This window comes from Caretta caretta, chromosome 1, assembly GCF_965140235.1.
Source record: "Caretta caretta isolate rCarCar2 chromosome 1, rCarCar1.hap1, whole genome shotgun sequence".
Taxonomy (NCBI): domain Eukaryota; kingdom Metazoa; phylum Chordata; order Testudines; family Cheloniidae; genus Caretta; species Caretta caretta.
In genome coordinates this window covers 186,744,760-186,769,102 of record NC_134206.1, presented here as the reverse complement: position 1 = coordinate 186,769,102, position 24,343 = coordinate 186,744,760, and the positions used below count along the sequence as shown (strand labels likewise).

Here is a 24,343-nt window from a genome sequence, read left to right as displayed (position 1 = left end):
GCAGTCACCCTGCAATTAACATAACTAAGAGTAAGTTAATCATAAGCCCACACCTAAAACAAAAGGTTTGGACTAAGTGGCTACAATTTGAGAGTCATAGGTGGCAGGGGATTTTTGGGAGAGAGGGTGGAGTTGGTGCGGCCAAGTGGGACATGGCACTGGAACACTCAGCATTAGCGGGGCTATCAGTCTATTCCTGGCGCCTAGGAATCTGAATAAACCTCTCTGTTCTCGGGGCCAGTTGGTAGGGTAGCTCACCACTGCACTGGGTTCCAGCTCAGGGCCCTCAAGCTAGACAAGCAGGATCTGAGTTCATTGACTCAGGAAGGAGTTCAGGGCACCAGCAACCTTCCCCCAGGTCACTGCAGGCTCTTCAGCCTCTTGGTCTGTTCCACCCTTCCTGGGGTGTTGTCCCTTGGTAGCTCTCTAGCAGTTTGCTGACAGGAGTTCCTTTCGCCAGTCTACTCGCTCCTCTGTTAGCCACCCTACCCCTCTGCGTCCCAGCCCTTTTATCCTTCCAGCTGCTGTGAGGCTGCCAGTCAGCAGTGCCTGTATTAACCCTTTGGTTGTTGGGCCAGCATGGGGTACATACACTCCATGACGGTGGGAGGCAGGAATTAAACATATGAATGCTTCCTGGGAGGGAGGGGCATTAAGGCGCAGAGCAGTGGGGGAACAAGGGGAGAGGGGTTTGGGGCTGCAGCAAGGGGAGAAGGATAGCTGGAGATGGGTGATAGAGGAGAGAGAGGTTGGGGGTGCAGTTGAGGGAGGCGTGAGGGTTAGGGAAATTGGAAGGGCAGGATACTGAATTGTTGGGATGAATGGCATGGAACTGGGGGAGAATACAGACGGGCACCTGTGAGCCCCACATTCTTCCCTCCCATGTGTGTGCCCAAATCTGAAGGGCTCTTGCCCCTTGGGCGGGGGGGGGGCTGAGCCCCCCACCTTTTCCTCTCATGAGCTGAGGTGTGGGAGGCCTTGTTGCTTTGGGGGTATCTGAATCCCTCTCGCTGCCCTCTCTGTGAGTGCTAGGATCTGAGGGAGCTAGTGCTCATCCAACTTTTTCCCTTTTTGTCCTTTAATAGCATTAGATGGATTCATGTGAGTGAGAGTACATGGGTTGCAAAAACAGGTGAAAGGTTTAAACCATTCAGCAACTGTGGGGTTAGCAGAGTAAAGGTATGTGTGATAGGGCATATTAGAGCATTGCTGAAATAAGGCAGAGTTAAGATTGCATGGACAGCCTTAATTCTACGTTTCCTGGTTTTTAGAAGTTTGACTTTTGCTCCACTTAGCGTTCTGCAAGGGGATGACATGCCGCCAAGCAACCCTAACTCTGCCGGCATGTAGTTTTTTTTGCCATTGAATTTTATAGAAATGACCCCTTATTGCCTCGATCTACCCCGTGTGTATATTCAGAGTTGGATCTGTTTAGTTTAGTGAAACCCCTTTCTTTCTGCTACATTTCACTTCTGCAATCCCTGCAGAACCAGCCCAGTTGCAAGTGTGAACTGGCGCCTATTCCTTTCTGCACATCAGGCCTTTGCATACTTAGTTTCAATCAGTTGCACCTGTGCAAAATCACTGAAGACGCTTAAATGCAAGAAGAGGACAAGTAGGAAAACTTACAGATGGAGGCTGTCAAGGTTCCTTCCCCACTCTGAACTCTAGGGTACAGATGTGGGGACCTGCATGAAAACCTCCTAAGCTTACTTTTACCAGCTTAGGTTAAAACTTCCCCAAGGTACAAATTAATTTTACCCTTTGCCCTTGGAATTTCCACTGCCACCACTAAACTTTAACTGGGTTTACTGGGAAACGTAGTTTGGACACGTCTTTCCCCCCAAAATCCTCCCAACCCTTGCACCCCACTTCCTGAGGAAGGTTTGGTAAAAATCCTCACCAATTTGCATAGGTGACCACAGACCAAACCCTTGGATCTTAGAACAATGAAAAAGCATTCAGTTTTCTTACAAGAAGACTTTTAATAGAAGTAAAGGAATCACCTCTGTAAAATCAGGATGGTAGATACCTTACAGGGTAATTAGATTCAAAACATAGAGAATCCCTCTAGGCAAAACCTTAAGTTACAAAAAAGACACACAGACAGGGATAGTCATTCTATTCAGCACAGTTCTTTTCTCAGCCATTTAAAGAAATCATAATCTAACACATACCTAGCTAGATTACTTACTAAAAGTTCTAAGACTCCATTCCTGTTCTATCCCGGGCAAAAGCAGCATACAGACAGACACAGACCCTTTGTTTCTCTCCCTTCTCCCAGCTTTTGAAAGTATCTTGTCTCCTCATTGGTCATTTTGGTCAGGTGCCAGCAAGGTTACCTTTAGCTTCTTAACCCTTTACAGGTGAGAGGATTTTTCCTCTGGCCAGGAGGGATTTTAAAGGGGTTTACCCTTCCCTTTATATTTATGACAGAGGTACAGAGGCTGCATCTGCATCAGGAATTTTAGACAAGCCTCCCATGTTTGTACACCAATGCGAGGAGCCTAGGTAACAAAATGGAGGAACTAGAGCTAACGGTGCAGGAAGTGAAACCAGATATTATAGGGATAACAGAAACATGGTGGAACAGTAGTCATGACTGGAGTACCGATATTGAAGGGTATGTGCTGTTTGGGAAAGAAATAAAGGTAAAGGTGGTGGAGTAGCATTGTATATCAATGATGAGGTAGAATGTAAAGAAATAAGAAGCGATGGAATGGATAAGACAGAGTCTGTCTGGGCAAAAATCACATTGGGAAAGAAAGATTCTAGAGCCTCCCCTGTGATAGTGCTTGGGGTGTGCTATAGACTACCTGGATCTAATGTAGATATGGATAGAGACCTCTTTAAATGTTTTTAATGAAGTAAATACTAATGGGAACTGTGTGATCATGGGAGTCTTTAACTTCCCAGATATAGACTGGAGGACAAGTGCTAGTAATAATAACAGGGCTCAGATTTTCCTAGATGCGATACCTGATGGATTCTTTCATCAAGTAGTTGCTGAACCAACAAGAGGGGATGCCATTTTAGATTTGGTTTTGGTGAGTAGTAGTGAGGACCTCATAGAAGAAATGGTTGTAGGGGACAAGCTTGGCTCGAGTGATCTTGAGCTAATTCAGTTCAAACTGAATGGAAGGATAAACAAAAATAAATCTGCGACCAGGGTTTTTGATTTCAAAACGGCTAACTTTAAAACATTAAGGAAATTGGTTAGGGAAGTGGATTGGATTGAAGCACTTATGGATCTAAAGGCGGAGGAGGCCTGGGATTACTTCAAGTCAAAGTTGCAGAAGCTATCAGAAGCCTGCATCCCAAGAAAGGGGAACAAATTCATAGATAGGAGTTGTAGAACAAGCTGGATGAGCAAGCATCTCAGAGAGGTGATTAGAAAAAAGCAGAAAGCATACAAGGAGTGGAAGATGGGAGCAATCAGCAAGGAAAGCTACCTTATTGAGGTCAGAACATGTAGTGATAACGTGAGAGACTAAAAGTCATGTAGAGTTGAACCTTGCAAAGGGAATTAAAACCAGTAGTAAAAGGTTCTATAGCCATATAAAGAAGAAGAAGAAAAAAAGGAAAGAAGAGGTGAGACCGCTAAACCCTGAGGATGGAGTGGAGGTTAAGGATAATGTAGGCATGGCCCAATATCTGAACAAATACTTTGCCTCAGTCTTTAATGAGGAACTTAGTGAGAATGGTAACATGACAAATGGGAATGAGGATACAGAGGTAGATATTACCATATCCGAGATAGAAGCCAAACTCGAATAGCTTAATGGGACTAAATTGGGGGGCCCAGATAATCTTCATTTGAGAATATTAAAGGAACTGGCACATGAAATTGCAAGTCCATTAGCAAGATTTTTTAATGAATCTGTAAACTCAGGGTTTGTACGGTATGACTGGAGAATTGCTAACATAGTTCCTATTTTTAAGAAAGGAAAACAAAGTGATCCAGGTAACTACAGGCCTGTTAGTTTGACATCTGTAGTATGCAAGGTCTTGGAAAAAATTTTGAAGGAGAAAGTAGTTAAGGACATTGAGGTCAATGGTAAATGGGACAAAATACAACATGATTTTACAAAAGGTAGATTGTGCCAAACCAACCTGATCTCCTTCTTTGAGAAAGTAACAGATTTTTTAGACAAAGGAAACATGAGTTCCCTGCATCACTTGGTGCACATACCATTCTCCACAAAATTTGAATTTTGCTGTCTGTTGGCTAGTGTCTCCTAAAGATGTGTAATCACATGGTACTTCATGGACAGGTCACTTTTCTTACCCCACAGGGCTTATTACAAAAATCTACAATGCACAATTCAGTTATGGGAGAATGTAGAGAGATGCTTGGCGAGGACAAAAATATTGCAGGAAAATTGTGTTGTAGGAAGTGGTTGTAAAGGAGGAGAGGATATTGGTAGACAAGCAGAAGGTTACTTTTCCATGATTGTCATATTATGGCCACCAAATGCCATCTTTCTTGGCTTCTTCATCATACGGCACCTTGGTATACACATTGCCTGAAACAGGTGAAGCATGAAGGAGGATGGCTAGGTTCTAGGGGTCAAAATCCCAGTCTGAACCCATCTTTTTGATATGTAGTCTTGGCTGAATAGGAATCCAGGCAGCAGTTCTTTGCTTCCACAAACTTCCAGTCAGCAGACCCAAGTGGTGGGTAGCATGGTGAATCATAACTGTCTACAGCACTGACTGTTGTGTATTGTTTGTTGTGAGGAGTGCTTTGGTTGGTTGGTTGGTTTTTTTTAAATCTCCATGATGAGATCATTTGTATTCAGACTGAACTTTTTGGATTGTTTGGAGGCAGAGCTAGTTCTGGACAGGAACAGAATTTTCTTTGCTTGAATTTTAGCCAGTATGACTTGCAGGAGGTATTCCAGGCCACTCCTTCTGAATCCAATTCATGTATCTCCTGACTGATGAACTCTACTGGAGAGACAGGGAGTCTGTTTTTAGAAGAGATTCTTAATTGTTTCCATGTGGGAGAGCAAGGTGACATTTTTAAATAAGGAAGTGATCATTTGGCTCAAGAAACAATCACCTGACATTGATTTAGTTGGGGATTGGTCCTGCTTTGAGCAGGGGGTTGGACTAGATGACCTCCTGAGGTCCCTTCCAATCCTGATATTCTATGAAACACAGTGGATCTAATTTACCTAGATTTCAGTAAGGCATTTGATACCGTGCTACATGGGGAATTATTAGTTAAATTGGAAAAGATAGGGATCATTATGAAAATTGAAAGGTGGATAAGGAATTGGTTAAAAGGGAGACTACAGCGGGTCCTACTGAAAGGTGAACTGTCAGACTGGAGGGAGGTTACCAGTGGAGTTCCTCAGGGATCGGTTTTGGGACCAATCTTTTTATTACTTACCTCAGCACAAAAAGTGGGTGTACGCTAATAAAGTTTGCGGATGATACAAAGCTGGGAGGTATTGCCAATTTAGAGAAGGACCGGGATATCATACAGGAGGATCTGGATGACCTTGTAAACTGGAGTAATAGTAATAGGATGAAATTTAATAGTGGAAAGTGTAAAATCATGCATTTAGGGATTAATAACAAGAATTTTAGTTATAAGCTGGGGACGCAACAATTAGAAGTAACGGAGGAGGAGAAGAACCTTGGAATATTGGTTGACCACAGGATGACTATGAGCTGTCAATGTGATATGGCCATGAAAAAAAGCTAATGTGGTCTTGGGATCCATCAGGCGAGGTATTTCCAGTAGAGATAAGGAGGTGTTAATACCGTTATACAAGGCACTGGTGAGACCTCACCTGGAATACTGTGTGCAGTTCTGGTCTCCCATGTTTAAGAAGGATGAATTCAAACTGGAACAGGTACAGAGAAGGGCTACTAGGATGATTCGAGGAATGGAAACCCTGTCTTATGAAAGGAGACTCAAGGAGCTTGGCTTGTTTAGCCTAACCAAAAGAAGGTTGAGGGGAAGATATGATTGCTCTTTATAAATATATCAGAGGGATAAATACCAGCGAGAGAGAGGAATTATTTAAGCTCAGTACCAATGTGGACACAAGAACAAATGGATATAAACTGGCCATCGGGAAGTTTAGACTTGAAATTAGACAAAGGTTTCTAACCATCAGAGGAGTGAAGTTCTGGAATAGCCTTCCAAGGGAAGCAGTGAGGGCAAAAGACCTATCTGGCTTCAAGATTAACCTCGATAAGTTTATGGAACAGATGGTATGATGGGATAACATGATTTTGGCAATTAACTGATCTTTAACTATTCATGGTAAATAGGCCCAATGGCTTCTGATGGGATGTTAGATGGGGTGGGATCTGAGTTACTACGGAGAATTCTTTCCTGGGTATCTGGCTGGTGAATCTTGCCCACATGCTCAGGGTTCAGCTGATCGCCATATTTGGGGTTGGGAAGGAATTTTCCTCCAGGGCAGATTGGAAGAGGCCTTGGGGGTTTTTCGCCTTCCTCTGTAGCATGGGGCACGGGTCACTTGCTGGAGGATTCTCTGCACCTTGAAGTCTTTAAACCATGATTTGAGAACTTCAATAGCTCAGACATAGGTGAGAGGTTTATTGCAGGAGTGGGTGGGTGAGATTCTGTGGCCTGCATTGTGCAGGTCAGACTAGATGATCATAATGGTCCCTTCTGACCTTAATATCTATGAGTCTATTGCAGGTCGAGCATTGGCTAGAGCAATAGTGTAGACAGGGCCCAGGGGTTTTAAGAGTCAACAGTGTGCCCTTGTTGCCAAAAAGGCTAATGGCATTGTGGGCTGTATAAGCAGGGACATGGCCAGCAGATCGAGGGACATGATCATTCCCTTCTATTCGACATTGGTAAGGCCTCATCTGGAGTACTGTGTCCAGCTTTGGGCCCCACACTACAAGAAGGATGTGGAAAAATTGGAAAACGTCCAGCGGAGGGCAACAAAAATGATGAGGGGACTGGAACACATGACTTATGAGGAGAGGCTGAGGGAACTGTGATTGTTTAGTCTGCAGAAGAGAAGAATGAGGGGGGGATTTGATAGCTGCTTTCAATTACCTGAAAGGGGGTTCCAAAGAGGATGAATCTAGACGGTTCTCAGTGGTAGCAGATGACAGAACAAGGAGTAATGGTCTCAAGTTGCAGTGGGGGAGATCTAGGTTGGGATATTAGGAAAAACTTTTTTACTAGGAGGGTGGTGAAGCACTGGAGTGTGTTACCTAGGGAGGTGGTGGAATCTCCTTCCTTTGAGGTTTTTACGGTCAGGCTTGACGAAGCCCTGGCTGGGATGATTTAGTTGGGGATTGGTCCTGCTTTGAGCAGGGGGTTGGACTAGATGACCTCCTGAGGTCCCTTCCAGCCCTGTATTCTATGATTCTATGAACCAGCCTGTTGCCTGACCATGCTCAGGATAGATCTAGACAATTCTGTGCTTAAAATGCCAGTGGTCGGTCTACACTAGTGCTCCAACCCTTGGTATAATTTAATACCAATTTAGGGGACATTTACCTAAGACACTCTGTGAGCAAGGACAGAGCAGTTTGGCAACTTGGCAGAAATCACACAGGAAGTCAGCATCAGATCAGCTTGTGTGAGTTAGTCATTCTAAGTGAGTCAAGGGATTTTTTAGAAATTTGGTTTTAGATTTATTTTTAAAAAAATCCCATCTTAAGCCTTGGGTGCTTTAACACAACATAAAACTCACAATCCATCCAAAAACAGAGAACCAGGATAGGCCAAACTTAGGGGCAGATTTTAAGGTCGGAACATGGTCAGCAAATATGCAGCATAGCCACATCGCCTTAGGCTTTTTTTAATATAAAAAGTTTAAAGTAAACAAATAAAACAAAAATCACAGGCCCAAACCTACGTGGAATCTCACCCAAACTGTGTTGGTTTGCGTATTCTCAATTACTGGAACCTCACATCAATGGCAATACTTTTCCTTGGCCAATTGTTTTATGAGGCTGTCTTGTCTTTCTCTGTTGGAAGGAGAGCAAGATCACTCAACTGTGTCTGTGGTAGTGCTGAACACACATAATTTTTGACACATCTTAATGTGCTCATTTCACATTCAGCGCAAGGCACTCCAATGAGCAGGGTGAGAGTCAACACAATTATTTCCATTTCTGGTAAAACATCACCGGGATAACTTGACACTATGAAATTCAAGTAACTCTGGACTCCAAGGGACAAACCGAACACCTCTGTGTCCTTTGTTTTTCAAGATGAATAATTTTACAATCTCATGAACCAAATCTAAAGAAAAATTAATATTTCCCCATAAGTTTAAGACCTTTCACTTTGACTCTGCTAAAGTTATATTTTTGAAGTCACCTGGGATGGATAAAACCAAATCAAGCAGCTACCTCTTGAATTCCCTCACACTGAGATTTTAGTTCACTGATCATATCTAAGACCTCAAAATATTTCCTTTGATGGTTCTCCTTTGTTTCTAACACACAATTGTGTACAAATGCATCATACATGCATAGTACACATCTCTTCCTGTGGCTTGGATAGTTTGTATTTCCATAACTCATTGCTTCTGACCTGGTCTGAGATTTTTACAATTTCCCGCATAATTTTTTTCAGATCTGAGATTGCTGAGCTAATTCACTGTGTTGGAGGACTTGGATCAGGTCAATTTTCTATGACTGAAGGATTCCAGAGACTGCAGCCATGATAATGAAGATCCTGTGCCACCATAACAGACTGAGGTAGAACAGCCAATCCATCAGACATGTTGCTTTTTGCTCAATATATGTCCTCACTACTCCTGCATTCAGCCACAATTTCATCTTCTTGGCATTCAATAATACTCTAATGCATTTACTATAGTTGCCTCAATGGCTTTCATTTGCGCTGCCCATCTAGTCTTGCAGAGTGCTGTTCGATATAAAAGGTCTCCTTCATTCTTTAGAAGCCTGTTCCATTTCAGCTGCTGCATCAGTCCTGACAGCGACTTCAGGGCCCTACAGCGCATCATCAAGTTCCTCTTCTCTTTGTAAAACTGTACTCTCTCAAGCAAGAGTTTGAAGATCAAGATTATTTTTAGACTTAATCATTAGGTTTTCCACATCGATGGCTCGTCTGTGAAATATTTATGTATTTCCTGCAAAGCTGTGAAGAAAATCTTCAGGTCTGGATTGGCCATATCTTCAGAAGCATGAACCAAAACTAGGTTAATTTGATGTGCTAGGCCAGGCCTGCACAACATGCGGCCCCCGTGGGCTTACTGTGCTGCCTGCGGGGGGTGTAGGCAAGCGGCGGGGTGGGGCAAGCAAATGGCTGGCTGGCCAACCAGTGGGTGGGTGGGCAGGCGGGGTGGTGAAGAGGCCAGTGGCTGGGGGCAGATGAGCTGGCGGTGGGGGAAGGGGGCTGAGGAGGCAAGCGATGAGTCGGTGGCTGAAGGGGGGCATCCATTTTCAGTATTTTAATTTTTGTTACTGTGTTGTACTTAAAGTACCGTACAGGATCTTTTCAGGGGGAATAAGGCAAAACGCCACATTTATTAGTATTACATGTAATAACCAGCACTATCATATGCATAGGATGTATATCACGCTCCTGCACTCACATACACACACACACTCCATCGTGCTGTTGTTACCAACGAGCTGCTCCCCTTAATTTCACTGGCCAGGTGAGTTAGATGGGGGAGGGGTGGAGCCGGGCTTCTGCCGATCCGGATCGGTGCTCCGATGTTGACAAGACGAAACCCAGGGTTCTCTGCAAGACACCTCACTTTTATAGCAGCTTCCCTCTTATGCAAATCTCCCAGATTCAAAATCTGGGACTGTGTCCGTTGGTCCTTTTTGCTGCTTTTCTCTGGGCTGGGGGTTGTCCCAATGCTGCAAAGAGGGTGTTCCCAAAGGAAGGTGCTTGCTTCTAATCCCCGAGGCCATCAGTATGTCTGCTCTTCTCTAGTCAGTCCACTTGACAAGTTTGATTGTCCTTGGTTTGGCTCCCATCACCTCTCCAAGGGTTGCAGCTGTCTGGAGGTGCCTGCCTACCACCCCTGCCTCATTCACACCTCATTCATTCAACAGGGCAATTGACTACAAAGTGGGGGGAAGATCTTATTCTACTTCTAGCAAAAAGACATTTTTCTTTTACCTTAATTATACTACCTTAGGGGCCTGCTATATCATATTACCAAGGTTCAATACAAAGTCATATAAAAGTTATACAAAAATGCATAATGCAGAGATTTATCTACAACTGCATTGATTGACTGCTGTGTGCAGTAATATAGTGACCCCTGGGTCTTTGAATGAGGCTTTATACTTGGGAGGGGTGAGGGGGCGCAAAGAGGCAAGCAGTGAGCCGGCAGGGGTTCTAGGGGCGGGCATGCAGGTTTCTGGCAGGGGGGGGAGGAGGTGAAAGGAGGCGAGTGGTGCGTGGGGGACTGACTAGGAGGGACGCAGCAAGCTAGCAGGGGGTTAGGGGGTGAAGAGGGGTGTGATGGTGGGGCTGAGCGGGGCAGGGACGGATCCTATTTTACTGCTGTGATCTGGTCACCCTATTCACGCCGTTTCTTTCCCCCTCTACAGGTTTCCAGTGTGCCATGCACCATGAGATATCTCTTCTCTTTGTGTGTGACTGTGAGTGTTTCCCTTGTGTGTGAATTTATTCAATACAATCTTGAGCTTCATAATGGATACCATGAGTGAAAAGAAAAAGAGAATCAGAGCACAGAGTTTTCAACACTGAATGGACGAATAAATACTCATGTACTGTTTCCAAAGACAAAATACTGTGCCTTGTGTGTCGTGAAACGTTAGCCGTTCCAAAAGAATACAACCTTCGGCAGCACTTTGAAACTAAACATCCCAATCTCGCCAAACTGAACCCAAATGAAACCCAAACCCAGTTTAGTGAAAAACCTTAGTGGAGAACAGCAAATTTTCAAGAAAGTGAGCACTGAGAATGATACGGTTACTAAAGTAAGCTTCCAAATTTCTAAGGAAATTGCTGCTGCTGGGACATGCTTCACAGAAGGCGAGTTTTTAAAAAAAGTGTATGTTGACTGCTGTATCTGAGTTACGTCCAGAAAAGAGGGGAATATCTGAGAATGTCAGTCTAGCACGCATGACTGTACAGAGAAGAATAGCTGACTTTTCTACCAATCTAAGTGATCAGTTAAAGCAAAGAGTCAGTAAATTCTGCTTTTACTCCCTAGCTATGGATGAAAAGACTTTAAAGACAGCGCCCAACTTCTTATTTTTATTAGAGGTATTGATAAAAACTTTGAAATTACTGAAGAACATGTGCTCCATGATAGGTTGCACAACCGGAAAAGAAATCTCCAGTGAAGTGATAAAGTGCATGAATGATAAGTCGGGATTAGATTTCACAAACTTGGTGGCCATTTGTACTGATGGTGCTCCAGCTATGTGCGGAAAAAATGTTGGAACAGTTACTCTTCTTGAAGAATTTATCAGGAGACAAATAACCAAACATCACTGCATTATACATCAGCAGGTTTTGTGTAGCAAAGTCTTAAAATTTGAGCATGTAATGTGAGTTGTAGTTTCCATTGTAAACTACATCCGTTCTAGAGGACTAAAACATTTCGAGCCTTTCTTGAAGGGGTAGACGCCGAGTGCAGCAACTTAATCTACCATACGGGAAGTGAGGAGGTTGAGTAGAGGAAGAGTGCTCCAGTATTTCATTGCTTTGAAAGAGGAGGTAGCAAAATTCCTAGAAAATGGGCCAATAAAATTCCCAGAGCTTGAAAATGAGTCCTGGAATCAAGATCTCTTTTTTCTTTTTGTGATATTACAGCACACCTGAATGATCTCAACATTCAACTTCAGGGAAAAGATCAACTTATATTTAAAATGTGTGCAGCAGTGAAAGCTTTCAAAATGAAATTGAAACTTTTCAGAAGTCAGCTGTCAAAAGGAGAAATGTGTCACTTTCCCACTTGTGCACAGCGTATCCCTCAGCACAAACATGCCGAGTTAGAAGAAAAATATGCAAAGCACATTAATCTTTTGATTGAAGAATTTGACAGAAGACTTACTTTGTCTAAAGAAGAAGACGTCCAGTTGAAGCTGACTGAAGATCCCTTTTCCGTGGAACCAGATTTGCAGTTGGAGTTTATTGAACTTCAATGTTCGGCGGTTTACCGAAATAAGCACAGAGAAAGCAGCCTGCGGGACTTCTACAAAAGTCTGGACAATGAAAAATACAAGAATCTTATCGAAGTTGCACTGAAAACGTTCAGCATTTTTGGAAGCACTTACATATGTGAACAAACATATTCCACATGAATAAAAACAAGCATCGTTCTTCTCTGACTGACGACCATTTGAAGACATTATGAAAATATCCACTTCAAATATCACCCCCAAATACGACAACCTTGTTGCCCAAAAGAGATGTACTATCTCTCATTAAATTTGCAAGGTAATTATGAAAAGTACAAATCTTTTCTTTCAACGGAACAGGTGTTTTTCATTTTTCCATGATTCATTAAAAAAACTAAAATTAAAAAAAGTTTGCTTTAATTGAAAAATTCTTAATAAAGTATCACTACCCCCCGCCCCTCCCTTCCTTTTTGGCCCACAGCTGTTTCGGCGGGTCAGCGCTGGGGAAGGAGGGTTTGTTTCCGCGGGGCCGGGCAGCACTGGGGGGTGGGGGGCGAGGGTTCGGCAAGGCCAGGGAGTTTTGGCCCTCAGCTGTTTTCTTTGGAGTAATACGGCCCTCGCCGCTTTACGGGTTGTGCAGGCCTGTGCTAGGCAATGGATATATGGTGCACACACTTTGCCTCCCTTGCCTGAAAGATGTTCTCTCTCTTTTGCTTGCATTCCTCCACGAGGTCCAGCCATAACACTGGCCCCAACATATCCCTGTCATAAGAACATAAGAACGGCCATACTGGGTCAGACCAAAGGTCCATCTAGCCCAGTATCCCGACTTCCAAAAATGGCCAATGCCAGGTGCCCCAGAGGGAATGAACAGAACAGGTAATCATCACGTGATCCATCCCCGTCGCCCATTCCCAGCTTCTGGCAAACAGAGACTAGGGACACCATCCCTGCCCATCCTGGCTAATAGCCATTGATAGACCTACCATCCATGAACTTATCTAGTTACTTTTTGAATCCTGTCCAGACATGTATTTAGGGTCTGATCCAATACTTGTCAAATAAAACTTCAGTTAACTTGTCACACAAGGATGCAGCATCTGCCTCGCTTATTGCCACAAATGCTCTTTTATATCTACTTTTCCTTTGATACGATCAATATTAAAAAAGTGAAGCCATTTGATCAACATGTTTGCATCTGCAATGACAGTAAACAACTTCACTTCTTTGCAGCTAGTAAATATGTGCTTCCTGGTTTCTGAGGCAAAAAGACTTATATGTTCATCTGTAATTTTCTTGCTCAAGTATTTATTCTCTTGGTGTCACTGGTATGTCAGGCAGAAGTTGTATTATGTCAGGCAAGCAGCTTCATAATCAACTAAATACCACAAGAGATGCTCTCCAACACTTCACAGTGGGCGTGAAAAGGGAGACCTAAACTAGCTAAAGTTTTGACTGTCATGCAATATTTTTAATACTTCTTGCAACTTCCTGATATTTTCAGATGCTAGTTTATCAAAACATGTATTGATACTTGTGAAGGGTCAAAACTGTAAAGCTGCCACATGTGACTACAGATGTTGTTTGGTCCTCCCATGAACAGCCATTAACTTGAGCATATTCTTCCAATCATTGAAACCTTTTACCCATGTTGATTTTTGAGCTTCTGTATCCCCAAAGGTTTCAGAGTAGCAGCCGTATTAGTCTGTATTTGCAAAAAGAAAAGGAGTACTTGTGGCACCTTAGAGACTAACCAATTTATTTGAGCATAAGCTTTCGTGAGCTACAGCTCATTTCATCGGATGCATAAAGTGGAAAATACAGTGTATCACCAAACAATCACCAAATGTGACAGTATGTGTAATCTGAAAGATATGAGCATGCTAAGCTACTTGACATGCAAATCTTCATGCAGTGCTTTTATCATGCTGTAAAATGAAGATGGGAAAATGGCATCTTGATGGAAAAATTGAAACTCTCCATTTGGCATATCACACTTGACGGGCAGGCAAGGACCAATCTGTACAAGCATACGCAATTGCTCCAGTGATAAAACTGAATCGTGAAAGTGACTTATCATATGGGAACTTCAAACCTATTCCAGCAGGAAGACTGCTTTGACCTGCTCCATTGTTGGCCTGCTCATGACCTGCTCCATTGTTGGCCTGCTCATCCACTGAGCCTTTGGTTTTGCTCCTTTCAAGTTCTTCTACAGGGTCTCTTGTTTTACGATCATCTATGGGATCTTTGGCTACGTTGGGCTGTAGCTAATCTACAGGCAGTGGCAGATTAACACGTGCCCAGGGGCCCGGCCAATTTGGGGGCCCCCGCAGGAGTGCCAGAACCTGGGTAGAAGTGGGAGGGGGGCCACGGTCACCAGAACTGTGGCCCTGACCCCTGCTCCTCCTCTTCCCCCCCCAAGGCCCCACCCCCTGGCCAGGGCAGAAGCTGGAGCTGGCAGTGGTAAGAGCTGCCCAGGGAGCTCAGGCCACTGTGGGGAGCCTCGGAACCTGCATCTGCCCTAAGTAGGGGGCCAGAGTGTCCAAGAGCAGCCCCCAGCCCAGTGGGACATGCCGCTGCTGGTGGGACACAGGGGCAGGGCTCCGGTCCGGCCTCCTGCCCCCTCCCCAGGGCCTACAGACATGCTCTGTGGGGAGGGGAGCCCTGACCTGGCCTGGGAGGCAGTAGGGAGCCCTGGGAAGGTCACAGGCAGCAAGGAGCTGGGCAGAGAGCTTTTCCGGCTTCAGCAGCCACTGCACTCCACCCAGGCTCCTCTGCTGGGTCGCTCCTCTGCTGGGTCACCCCACTGCCGCCTGGGCTTTGTGCCTAAGGCAGCAGCCACATGCAGCATCGCTCCTCCTGTCGCCTCTAGCCTGAGGTTTGCAGTTTTGGGGGGGTAACACCACCCCCACCTCCCCAAACTATACCCATGCAGCCGCTGCTTTGTGCCTGCCTGAGGCTACTACGCCTATGTGAAAAAATGGGCCGGCATAGCCTTCTCTCTTTAAAAAAAGGGGGGGGAGATGGCCTCCCTCTTTTCCCCGATTCTGGCACCCCTGAGCCCCCAGAGTGTGGGGGGCCCAAAAGTTCTTTGTGCCCAGGGCCCCAGTAAATCTTAATCCGCCTCTGAACTGGAGCAACCCCGGCAGGATGGGGAAACTCCTGCTACTATCAGCCAGTGCTGGGCATGTGCAATGCTGTGGGATTTGCAAAGGCACTGCATGACAGGTGGGGACGGGTCCCCTGCTGGGACTCCCTTTAAAACTGGGGGCTGATGGCCAGGGTGCAGGTATTAGACACAGCACAACCCAGGTAACTGCAACAGCCCTGAGGCAGCGAGGGGGGGCCCCTGGCCATGGAGACTTGTGAGAGGAGGGCCCCAGAATCCAGCAGGGCGGGCAGTGGAATAGCTGGGGCAGCTGTAGACTGCCACGTGCCCGTGCAAATCATGAGAACGGTGGGGGTTAGTTAATGTTTGCAAGTGCTTGGAAGAAGTAAGAAGTGCTCAGCCTTGGGTGAAAGGCGGGAGTGCTATTTCCTTCCTCCCTCCCCCCAGTTTCATCCAACCCGAAATGTCACCACGCCCAGGGCGCGGATAGCCAGGAGACACTCTGAGCCTGGCCTGTGCATTTCAGGAGAGAGAGCTGCCCTCGGCTAGCCTGAGTTTCTTTCTGTCGCTTGTTCACAAACTACCTAGGGGAAAGCGGCGTTCTGCCTCGCTGAGCGCCTCACGGCCGGGACGGGCACACGGCGGCCACATTTTACAGTCCCGTTGTAAGAAACGCTGTAAAGAACGTGGTTAAAAGGGAGGAATTACTTGCAGTTCTGCAGCCGAGCCCTCTTGCGGAATAGGACTCTTCCGTCCTGCGGCGGGGGGTGGATTTGATTTGCAGATGGAGCAGCCAATCTTTTGGCAGCAACCGCTTCTGAGGGCAGCAGCTGACCCCTGTTTCATCTGCGACGTAGCCTACCAGAGGGAAAGGAGAGAAGCTTGCAGGGTGTGGGCTGGAAATGCAGCCCCTAAAATGCCGCACAGCAGCCTAAAGCAAAGCAACCATTACCAGACATCTTCTGTAAACTGGTTTGTGGGAGGCTGAGCCATATTCCATTCAGGGGAGAGTCTCTTCCTTACAGTGCTACTTGTAACTTCCCAGCGGGGTGGAAGGATATTTTCTTAGTGAAAAGAACAGGAGGACTTGTGGCACCTTAGAGACTAACCCGTTTATTGGAGCCTAAGCTCTCGTGCGCTCTAGCTCACTAGTAACATTAAGGAATCGATGAATTTGAGTTAAGGGGGGAAGGCTCCCTGGAGCGCTGATGATGACTTCAATATACAGCACACAGAACAGGATTGCCCAGATGACTTCACTATACGCCACGTAGAACGGGCTTGCCCAGGCAGTAATACCAAGGGTGCGTGTGGCAAAGTTACCAAGGTCGCGAGGACAGTACCTCTAGTGGTGTGCCCCTAACTTCATAGATTTTAAAACTCAGACTGAAGGCACCCAACTGCAATACTTCCATGTGCTTCCGTCTTCCCGACCTGCAGTCTGAAGGCGGGGTTTGAGATGGGCAGCTTCACAGCCTCCACTACACGGAAAAAGAACAGGAGGACTTGTGGCACCTTAGAGACTAACCAATTTATTTGAGCATAAGCTTTTGTGAGCTACAGCTCACTTCATCGGATGCATACTACACGAAAAGACAGCGCACAGCAGCCTTCAGCAGTGATTAACGTGGTGGGGCTGTGAATCTGGGAAGAGCAGCTTTGCTAACGACAGTGCTTAATTAAAGTGCGTCCTTCAGTGACCCAGCTTGATTAAAAAAAACACCGCTTTGGCTGGGTCTGCGACCCTTTGCAAATCCTCTTCACCCCTCACCCCCCCACTCCAGCCACTGGGAAGGAGTTATGAGGTTTGTACGTTGAATGTAATCTTAGGGGGGAAAGACCTGGGCTGCCTCTTTTTGATTAATCTGTTCAGAGGATAGCTACCTCTAGAGCTATAGAACAGGAGAGGGATAGCTCAGTGGTTTGAGCATTGGCCTGCTAAACCCAGGGTTGTGAGTTCAATCCTTTAGGGATCTCGGGCAAAAATTGGGGATTGGTCCTGCTTTGAGCAGGGGGTTGGACAAGATGACCTCCTGAGGTCCCTTCCAACCCTGACATTCTAATTCCCTAGCCAGACATGGGCACTAATAGGCAGTTCTCCATCTTGCGAAGACAGACTGGGTTCTACCAGGTGTCTTCATGTCAAGCCAGGTCAGTCCGGTTATAACTGGTGCTAACTGACACTTCTACAAACTAGCCTTTTTCTGTAGCTGAGTTGCTTTCAAAGGTATGAGACTGAAGGTCAGACAAGAAGTTAAAGGCTTAATTTGCAGCAAGGGAGATTTAGGTTAGATATCAGGAAAAATTTCTAACTCTGAGGATAGTTAAATTCTGGAATAGGCTTCCAAGGGAGGCTGGGGAATTCCTGTCAAGAACAGGTTGGACAAACAGCTGTCAGGGATGGTCTAGGTTTAGTTGGTCCTGCCTCAGTGCAGGGGGCTGGACTAGATGACTTCTCAAGTGCCCTTCCAGCCCAGCATTTCTATGATTCTCTTCTGCCTTTGAAAACATCAAAGAAATTGCTACCAGTCTGACCTGTACAACTGAACAGCTCACTGTTTGTACAGCACACTGGGGTCTTAGTCCATGATCGGTTCACTTATGTGCTTCTGTAATAATAAATAATAACAACATATTGGCACCAATAGTGAGTGGCTATTGGAAAGTAATTCACTTCAACCGCACACCTGGGTGGGTTGGGTATATATTATCCCTCCTTTGCAAATGAGAAACTGAGGCACCAAGAGCATGAAGACTATTGCTGATCATGGTTTCAGCTACAGGTCCCACTGATCCCTGAAGTTCTAGTGAAAATGATCTAGTTACTAGTGTAGACAGGGTAAAACTGTTTAAAACACCGTTAAGGAAAATATGGTGTCAGACTAGTGGTGTCAGTAGGTGTCAATCATGCTTCCTGTAACAATATTATAAATGACTTTCAGAGTAACAGCCGTGTTAGTCTGTATTCGCAAAAAGAAAAGGAGTACTTGTGGCACCTTAGAGACTAACCAATTTATTTGAGCATACTGTGGAAAGTATAGAAGATCTTTTTATACACACAAAACACCCATTTTTTCATGCTTTGTGTGTATAAAAAGATCTTCTATACTTTCCACAGTATGCATCCGATGAAGTGAGCTGTAGCTCACGAAAGCTTATGCTCAAATAAATTGGTTAGTCTCTAAGGTGCCACAAGTACTCCTTTTCTTTTTATAAATGACTTTGTCTTGCTTATGTTATCACCTAAATTACCTTCAACAGCATTGGTAGTACCAGCAGGCATCAGTTGCAGTTTAGAGTGACCACTCATCATAATCAATCACTTCTTTGTGTAGAGGAGGCCATGGTTGTATCTTTGTCTAGACTTGTCCCAAGTCACACTGTGAGTCAGGGTCAGAACTGCGATTGGAATGCAGGTCTCCTGATTCCCGGTCTTGTGTTTAAAGCACAAGACTAAGTGGTAATCACGGTCATCCTTTAGCTGGGGTACAGCTCTTCACACATCTCATCAGGAGACAGATTAGCATTTCTTCCCAAAGCAGAAGTTGTGTGCCCATATGGGTGGGCAGATAACCTGGCTTCAGGGATTCCCAGTGGAAGGCTGACATAATAGGACAATTTAAAATGAAACTGAGCTTGCAGCTGGAATAAAATTACAATTTACTCTGGGTTCTTGATAGTAAAGTGATTCAGGGAACTTGCAATCGGTACTGGTACAGAGATGTTTTAAAACTGTGGCATTTCGGCACTCAAGGTGGGTATTAATGGCAATGACTGAAGGAGTTTGGCAGCTGTAACGTTTTTTTAAAATGGGGCCGTACATATCAATCTTAGCACGTGCACTGTATTATGCATCCCATCACCCTCTCCTGGATGTTCCTTCCTCCTTCCCCCTTGTGCCTGTTGTCTATTTCCCTTACCTATGTTGCCATACTCTGCTTAGCTCTTTGGAGCAGGGTCCCTGCCTTTTCTCACTCTGTAGAAAGCGCTGTGCACACCAGATGGTGTGATATTCTACCCATGGTACGTGATAACTTGGTTTACAAATACTGCTGGACTCCAAGGCAATGGCAGTAAAATATTGTTGGGGAAGGGTGGGAAAGAAATAGCTTGTAGTAGATCATCTTTGGGCAATGTGCATAACTAGGGGAATCCTGTCTACCCCGTGACCATATTGTCTCTTGTTCCATCTGCAGGGTTCTTCCCTGCCCTTGCCCAGGAGCAGCCTTTGGGAGTGGTTCTGGGGCCTTCTTTTCTGACATGCCTTTCTCTTCTCCCAAGCTGCTGCAGAGCCTAGAAGCTCCAGGAAACAAAGCTCCCTTGGATGGAAGAGGCTGGGCCAATGAAACCAGCTCTCAACCCTGACTGGAAGCGCTGTGGGTGGGAGAGTTCAGTTTCCAGGCCCTCCTCCGTTGGAATCTCTGCTGAGATCACAGAGCAGTGAGTCATTTAGCACCAGTGCCTTTTTTTTTTTTTTTTGGGGGGGGGCGGGGACACTTATCCACTGTGACCTGGGCTGAGACCACTGACCCTACCTGCCTGGTCTCCAGTGCTTACCTCTGAAGGCTTCATCTTTCCCTCCAGTCTCTGGTTTTCTGCAGCACCCCCTGGGCCGCCAGCATTTCTGAACAGCCATTATATGATGAGTGCTCTCCATCACGACGCTGAGCTGTGCTGAGTCCGGTATCCCTGGAGAAGAGGGCTCCGTCTCTTGTTGCCAGCAAGCCATCCAATGCCTCTGGACTTATTTTGGCTTTGTCTTGTTTTTTAAAATTGTGGCTCCATGCCCCAGTGCCATTATCATCACCTGTAAGAGGTTTTATAATTAGTCTATAAATAGCTACCTTAGACGACGATGATGATGATTCAATCATCCAGGGGATGGTGAATGGGCAAAGGAGGGAGGGAAATAGGGGTACGAGGCAGGGTTCAGGTGCAATGGGGTTGGACATGACCCAGGGCTGAGAGGTTCTGCCTGATTGTACAAATAAAGGCCACTAGACTCTTTCATCATCCATTGGTCATTTGTGCCAAGACAACCTAGATTCACATGAGATGGTATCAGCACCTATGTAACATTTAAAAATCCCCCACCTGTCTTAGAGAATGCAGTGGTGGCTTTGGGCAGCAGCCCTGGGGAATTTCAGGGCAATTGAGAATTCAGCAGTGTGTCTGAGCAGAGTCCCTGGGGAATTTTGGGGCAACTAAGAATGCAGGGTTGGACATGGGCCCTGGGGAATTTCAGGGTAACTGAGAATGCAGCACAGGGGCCAGGCATCTGCCTCCTGGGACTTCAGTGGTTTAATGTTGACTGCACACTTAAAGATTTGCTGCTTGTTTGTGCACCTCTGTGTGATGGGTTTTTAGAGGCATCTGGCACAGTATGTGTCACCACCACCAGAAGCATCAGTGGGAAGAGAAGCTGCCTGTTTTGCAACAGAGGTGCTGGTGCCTGATGCCAATATTTTTAGATGATCATTAGTTTTAGATGAGCAGTTCTGTCAGTGTGATCAAGCTGGTGTGTTACTTAAAAGGAAATGGTGTTTTCTCTTCAAACACACCCTGTACCTGAGCTGCTGCATCAGCTGGAGGAAAGGAAACCCAGACTCACCTACAGCTGCTTTAACTCCACCAGTGTCCAAGTTAGTGTCAGTTACGTGCTAAAGAGCTGCAAGAAGGTGCAGTTTACAGTAGGTTGGGAGCTACTTTAACTTGTACGTTTCCTGGCTCTCAAGCATGCAAGTAGCACCTACTTAGATCCCCTGAGATAGCCATGGAGTAGATCTAACTGAGCGGAAAGGAATTTAAGAGACCGTTTGGGGTTCTAATTTTCACCACCTTATGTATCACCTCTGAATTTGACCCAAGATTTAAAAATTGACCCTCCAAGGGATCTTCCACCCATCAGCATGTGCCTTACAGCACATTCATTTTGATTTGTGCTAATATCAGTACTAATAGTTAATAACACCTAGCTCTTTTAATAGCACTTTTTCTTGTTTCTTAATAGGCGAAGACTTCTGGGGGTGCCCCAACTCTATATTGGCAGCCTACATGTAAGGCAGGGGTTGTAGCTTCCTCTTTTGGTGGCCAGTAGATAATAATAATACTAATGAATAGCAGTCACAGCTACTTTCTTCAAATGAGAGGTTTAAATCTGGATGTAAGTACAACTCAGATGGGGTGTTATCCCAAGAAGTACTGACACTGTGTGCTTCGCAACTCAGAAGCAAAAGGATCATTTCCCATAGCAAAGGTAGCATCCCTTCTGTTCCATGTCCGTATTTATTAATACACATGTATCAATTACTGAAAGGAAAGAGCTCCTTTTTCATCCCACTGCAGCTCTCGAGTGGGGACTTTTATTTATTTATTTATTTATTTATTTAGAAAAAAGGCTTCTCTTAAATATAATTTACTATTTTGTTTAGCCTTTTACACATCATGAAAGTATTTCTAGCACAAGCGGAGCTGTAAGTTAATTGATACTACACTGAGGGAGAGAGGGAATATCTAGAATTACAAATCAAATTACACCTCTTCATCGGTCATAGCTTTGTTTAAATCAGGAATCCCTGAAGTTTCACTTATTGTGGACCATAGGTTAGCAGAGAGAATGTCTCATGGACATTTGCCCTATTGTACCCAATCACATAACAGCTCAGTGGCAGTTACAGCCACAGGACAAGTAATGGTAGGGACGTGTTAATGTATTTTAGCTTCCTTCAGTGCAGTTTAGCAGCTGGAAACAGAGTGGCAGCCCTGTGTGACCAGGCACTTCTCTGCAGTTTTGGAGAAGTTTAGTTTAGAATCAGAACTAGCTTTTTATTCCTGGTTCTGTCATTCCTTCGCTCTGGTCATGTCACTTCAGCTCTCTATGCCTCTTTTTCTTCATCTCTTAAAATGGGGATGAGAATGATGATACTTATACCCTGCCCTACAGAACATTATGAAGCTTGTGGTGTTGCCAGCCTCATGCATTTAAAAATCATGAGTTAGGCCTCAAAATTGAGATTTTAAAAATAACCAATTTAGGGGTCTTTTTATTTGCCTTCTGGCTTTGGAGCCTTTATGAGTCACAATTTCAAGTTCTCTCTGCAAGCATAAGGGCTAGAAATTTACATTATTTGTAAAAAAAAATAGAAGCTGAGATTCTCTCATAATCACTTGACTCCAGGAGCAGGGGTTTTAAGAAAAAATACCACATATCCCAAGACTTGTGATAAAATCATAAGACTTGGCAACAGTGAATTATTAATATTTAGAAAATGCTTCGAACAACATGGGTGAAAGACTCTGTGGAAGTGCTAAGTATTGCTGTATAATCCTAGACTCTGCATGTCCTCTGCACATGAAGTGACTCAGTGAGGAAAGCGTGTATTTACTGAAATAACATTGATGAAGAAAGTCTTGGATCAAATTCCAGATGAGCCCAAACTTCCTCTCTCCAGGATGTGCCTCCCTGAATCAGTATGTTGAAATATCTTGAACTTGCAGGGTGTCTGAAATCTGGATCCAAACTTTCCCAAATGTTGGATTCTGTTCTTTATAGGAATTAGTTTGAGCTATGAATTCAGGTATGAACCTGGATCTGGTATCTGACTTCGGGACCCTCTCTAGTTCATCTAAGAAAAAGCCCACAGATTTCAAGCAGACACAACTCCCCTCCATGCTGGTACAGAACATGACTTGGGGGGGTGGCGGTGGAGACTACAAATATTGAACCAGGGAGAGAACTCTCTTATTGTAGGATATGCAGCTGGGGAAATGGGGCATTGAGAAGTTGTCACTTTCCCGCGGTCACACAGGAAGTGTGTGACGGATCAGGAACTGAACTCAGATCTCCCAATTCAAGTCTGATGCCTTTGACCACAAGAACATCCTTCCTCTCTTTTTCCATTAGGTTTACAACGTGCATGTTGGTGCATAGGGGAAGCTTCTTCTGCAGCTACCAGGCCTGATCTAAAGCTCACCAAAGTTAATGAAAAGACTCCCATTGACTTTCAATGGACTTTAGGTTCAAGCCACAGAGGAAATTTGTCAAGCAAGCTCCTTCCCTTTATGAAATGATGTAAAGAAAATGGCATTTTGGTTTAAGATGCTTTGTAGTTGTGGCATTCTTCAGGGCTTTCCGTCTCACTGAGTTTGAGGAGAGAAGTCAAGACACTGCCTCCTAACACACACACAAATGGGAGTTGTTTCTGCCCTTTGGAAAAGGAGCTGAAGTCATGCCCCTTGGCCACACCTTGTGAGTCTCTTGGGCCTTGTCTACACTGTGGGACAAACATCATGGTGGAGAATGTGTTAACTAACAGGATGTTAAGTCTTAAACATGATCAGTTAACATGTTTTAAACATACCCTGTCTTGGCTACACTGGGTGTTAAGTGGTTGTTTAACATCATGCTACTGCAGTTGTGTTAGATTCTGTCTACACTGGGGGGAAAACATGTTGCAAAATGTTAACCAAGTTTTGTTTCTGCTTTCAGGGCAATCTCCTTTCTTCCATGTAAAAAGATGCAGCCTGGAAGGGCCAGTGGTGAGCACTGCCATCCCAAAGGTCTCTAGCAGCTGAGGGGGATCCAGAGAGGCACAACAGAAAAGATGATTACCAGGGTGGACTTCTGAGGAAAGAATAAAAGAGTTAAAGGAGGAACATTGTTGACATCCGTGGAGTAAAAATAGGCATGGATTTGGCCCACTACATCTAGTTTGGTTATGTGACAGCTAAGTGGGGCTGGCCCAGCTATCTGCAAGTATCTGAAGGGTGTAAACACCAAGCAGCAGAGGAAGTGGTTAGAGATCCTCTGGTTAGAGAGGGTCCGGGCACAGAACAAGGAGGAATGGCGTAGAACTAAGAAATGTAGGCTGGATGTTAGACCCCACCATTAGGAATGTTTCCTTTCCAGATGAGGACTGACAATCTCCCACAGCTTGAGCCATTTCTATTGAGACTGGACAATGAGTAAACAGTGCAAACAAGAACAGCCCCACACTGGTGGTGGAGGACCAGGGGCTGGGCTGACTGCTATTTGACCAGACAACTGTATTCCACCCCTGATTTCTCTGACGCTGTGAAGTGACAGGGTTCCTTTGTTTTTTTCCTTGATTGGCTCATTGTAAAATGCTGCTGATTCTG

General features: G+C 45.0%; 1 protein-coding gene and 1 long non-coding RNA gene across 3 annotated transcripts in view; one reads left to right on the top strand and one right to left on the bottom strand.

Annotated features, from left to right (window-relative positions):
• Window positions 1–16,066, bottom strand: part of ADPRH (ADP-ribosylarginine hydrolase) — a 24,936-nt gene extending 8,870 nt beyond the window's left edge. The window contains exons 1-2 of one of the 2 annotated variants that reach the window (XM_075117929.1): window positions 15,914–15,997; window positions 12,030–12,180 (exon numbers count right to left, since the gene is read on the bottom strand). Coding sequence is in view for 1 of the 2 variants with exons in the window: in XM_048869347.2 (XP_048725304.2) it covers window positions 15,914–16,051 (138 nt within the window). In the remaining variant the exon portion in view is untranslated. Of the gene's footprint in view, window positions 1–12,029; window positions 12,181–15,913 lie in introns of both variants that reach the window. The other variant, XM_048869347.2, reaches the window with a different exon arrangement.
• On the top strand, window positions 15,933–24,343 carry LOC125644822 (uncharacterized). Its single transcript, XR_007359133.2, has 3 exons — window positions 15,933–17,010; window positions 19,487–19,645; window positions 23,694–24,343. It is a non-coding gene; the product is annotated as an uncharacterized LOC125644822 (long non-coding RNA).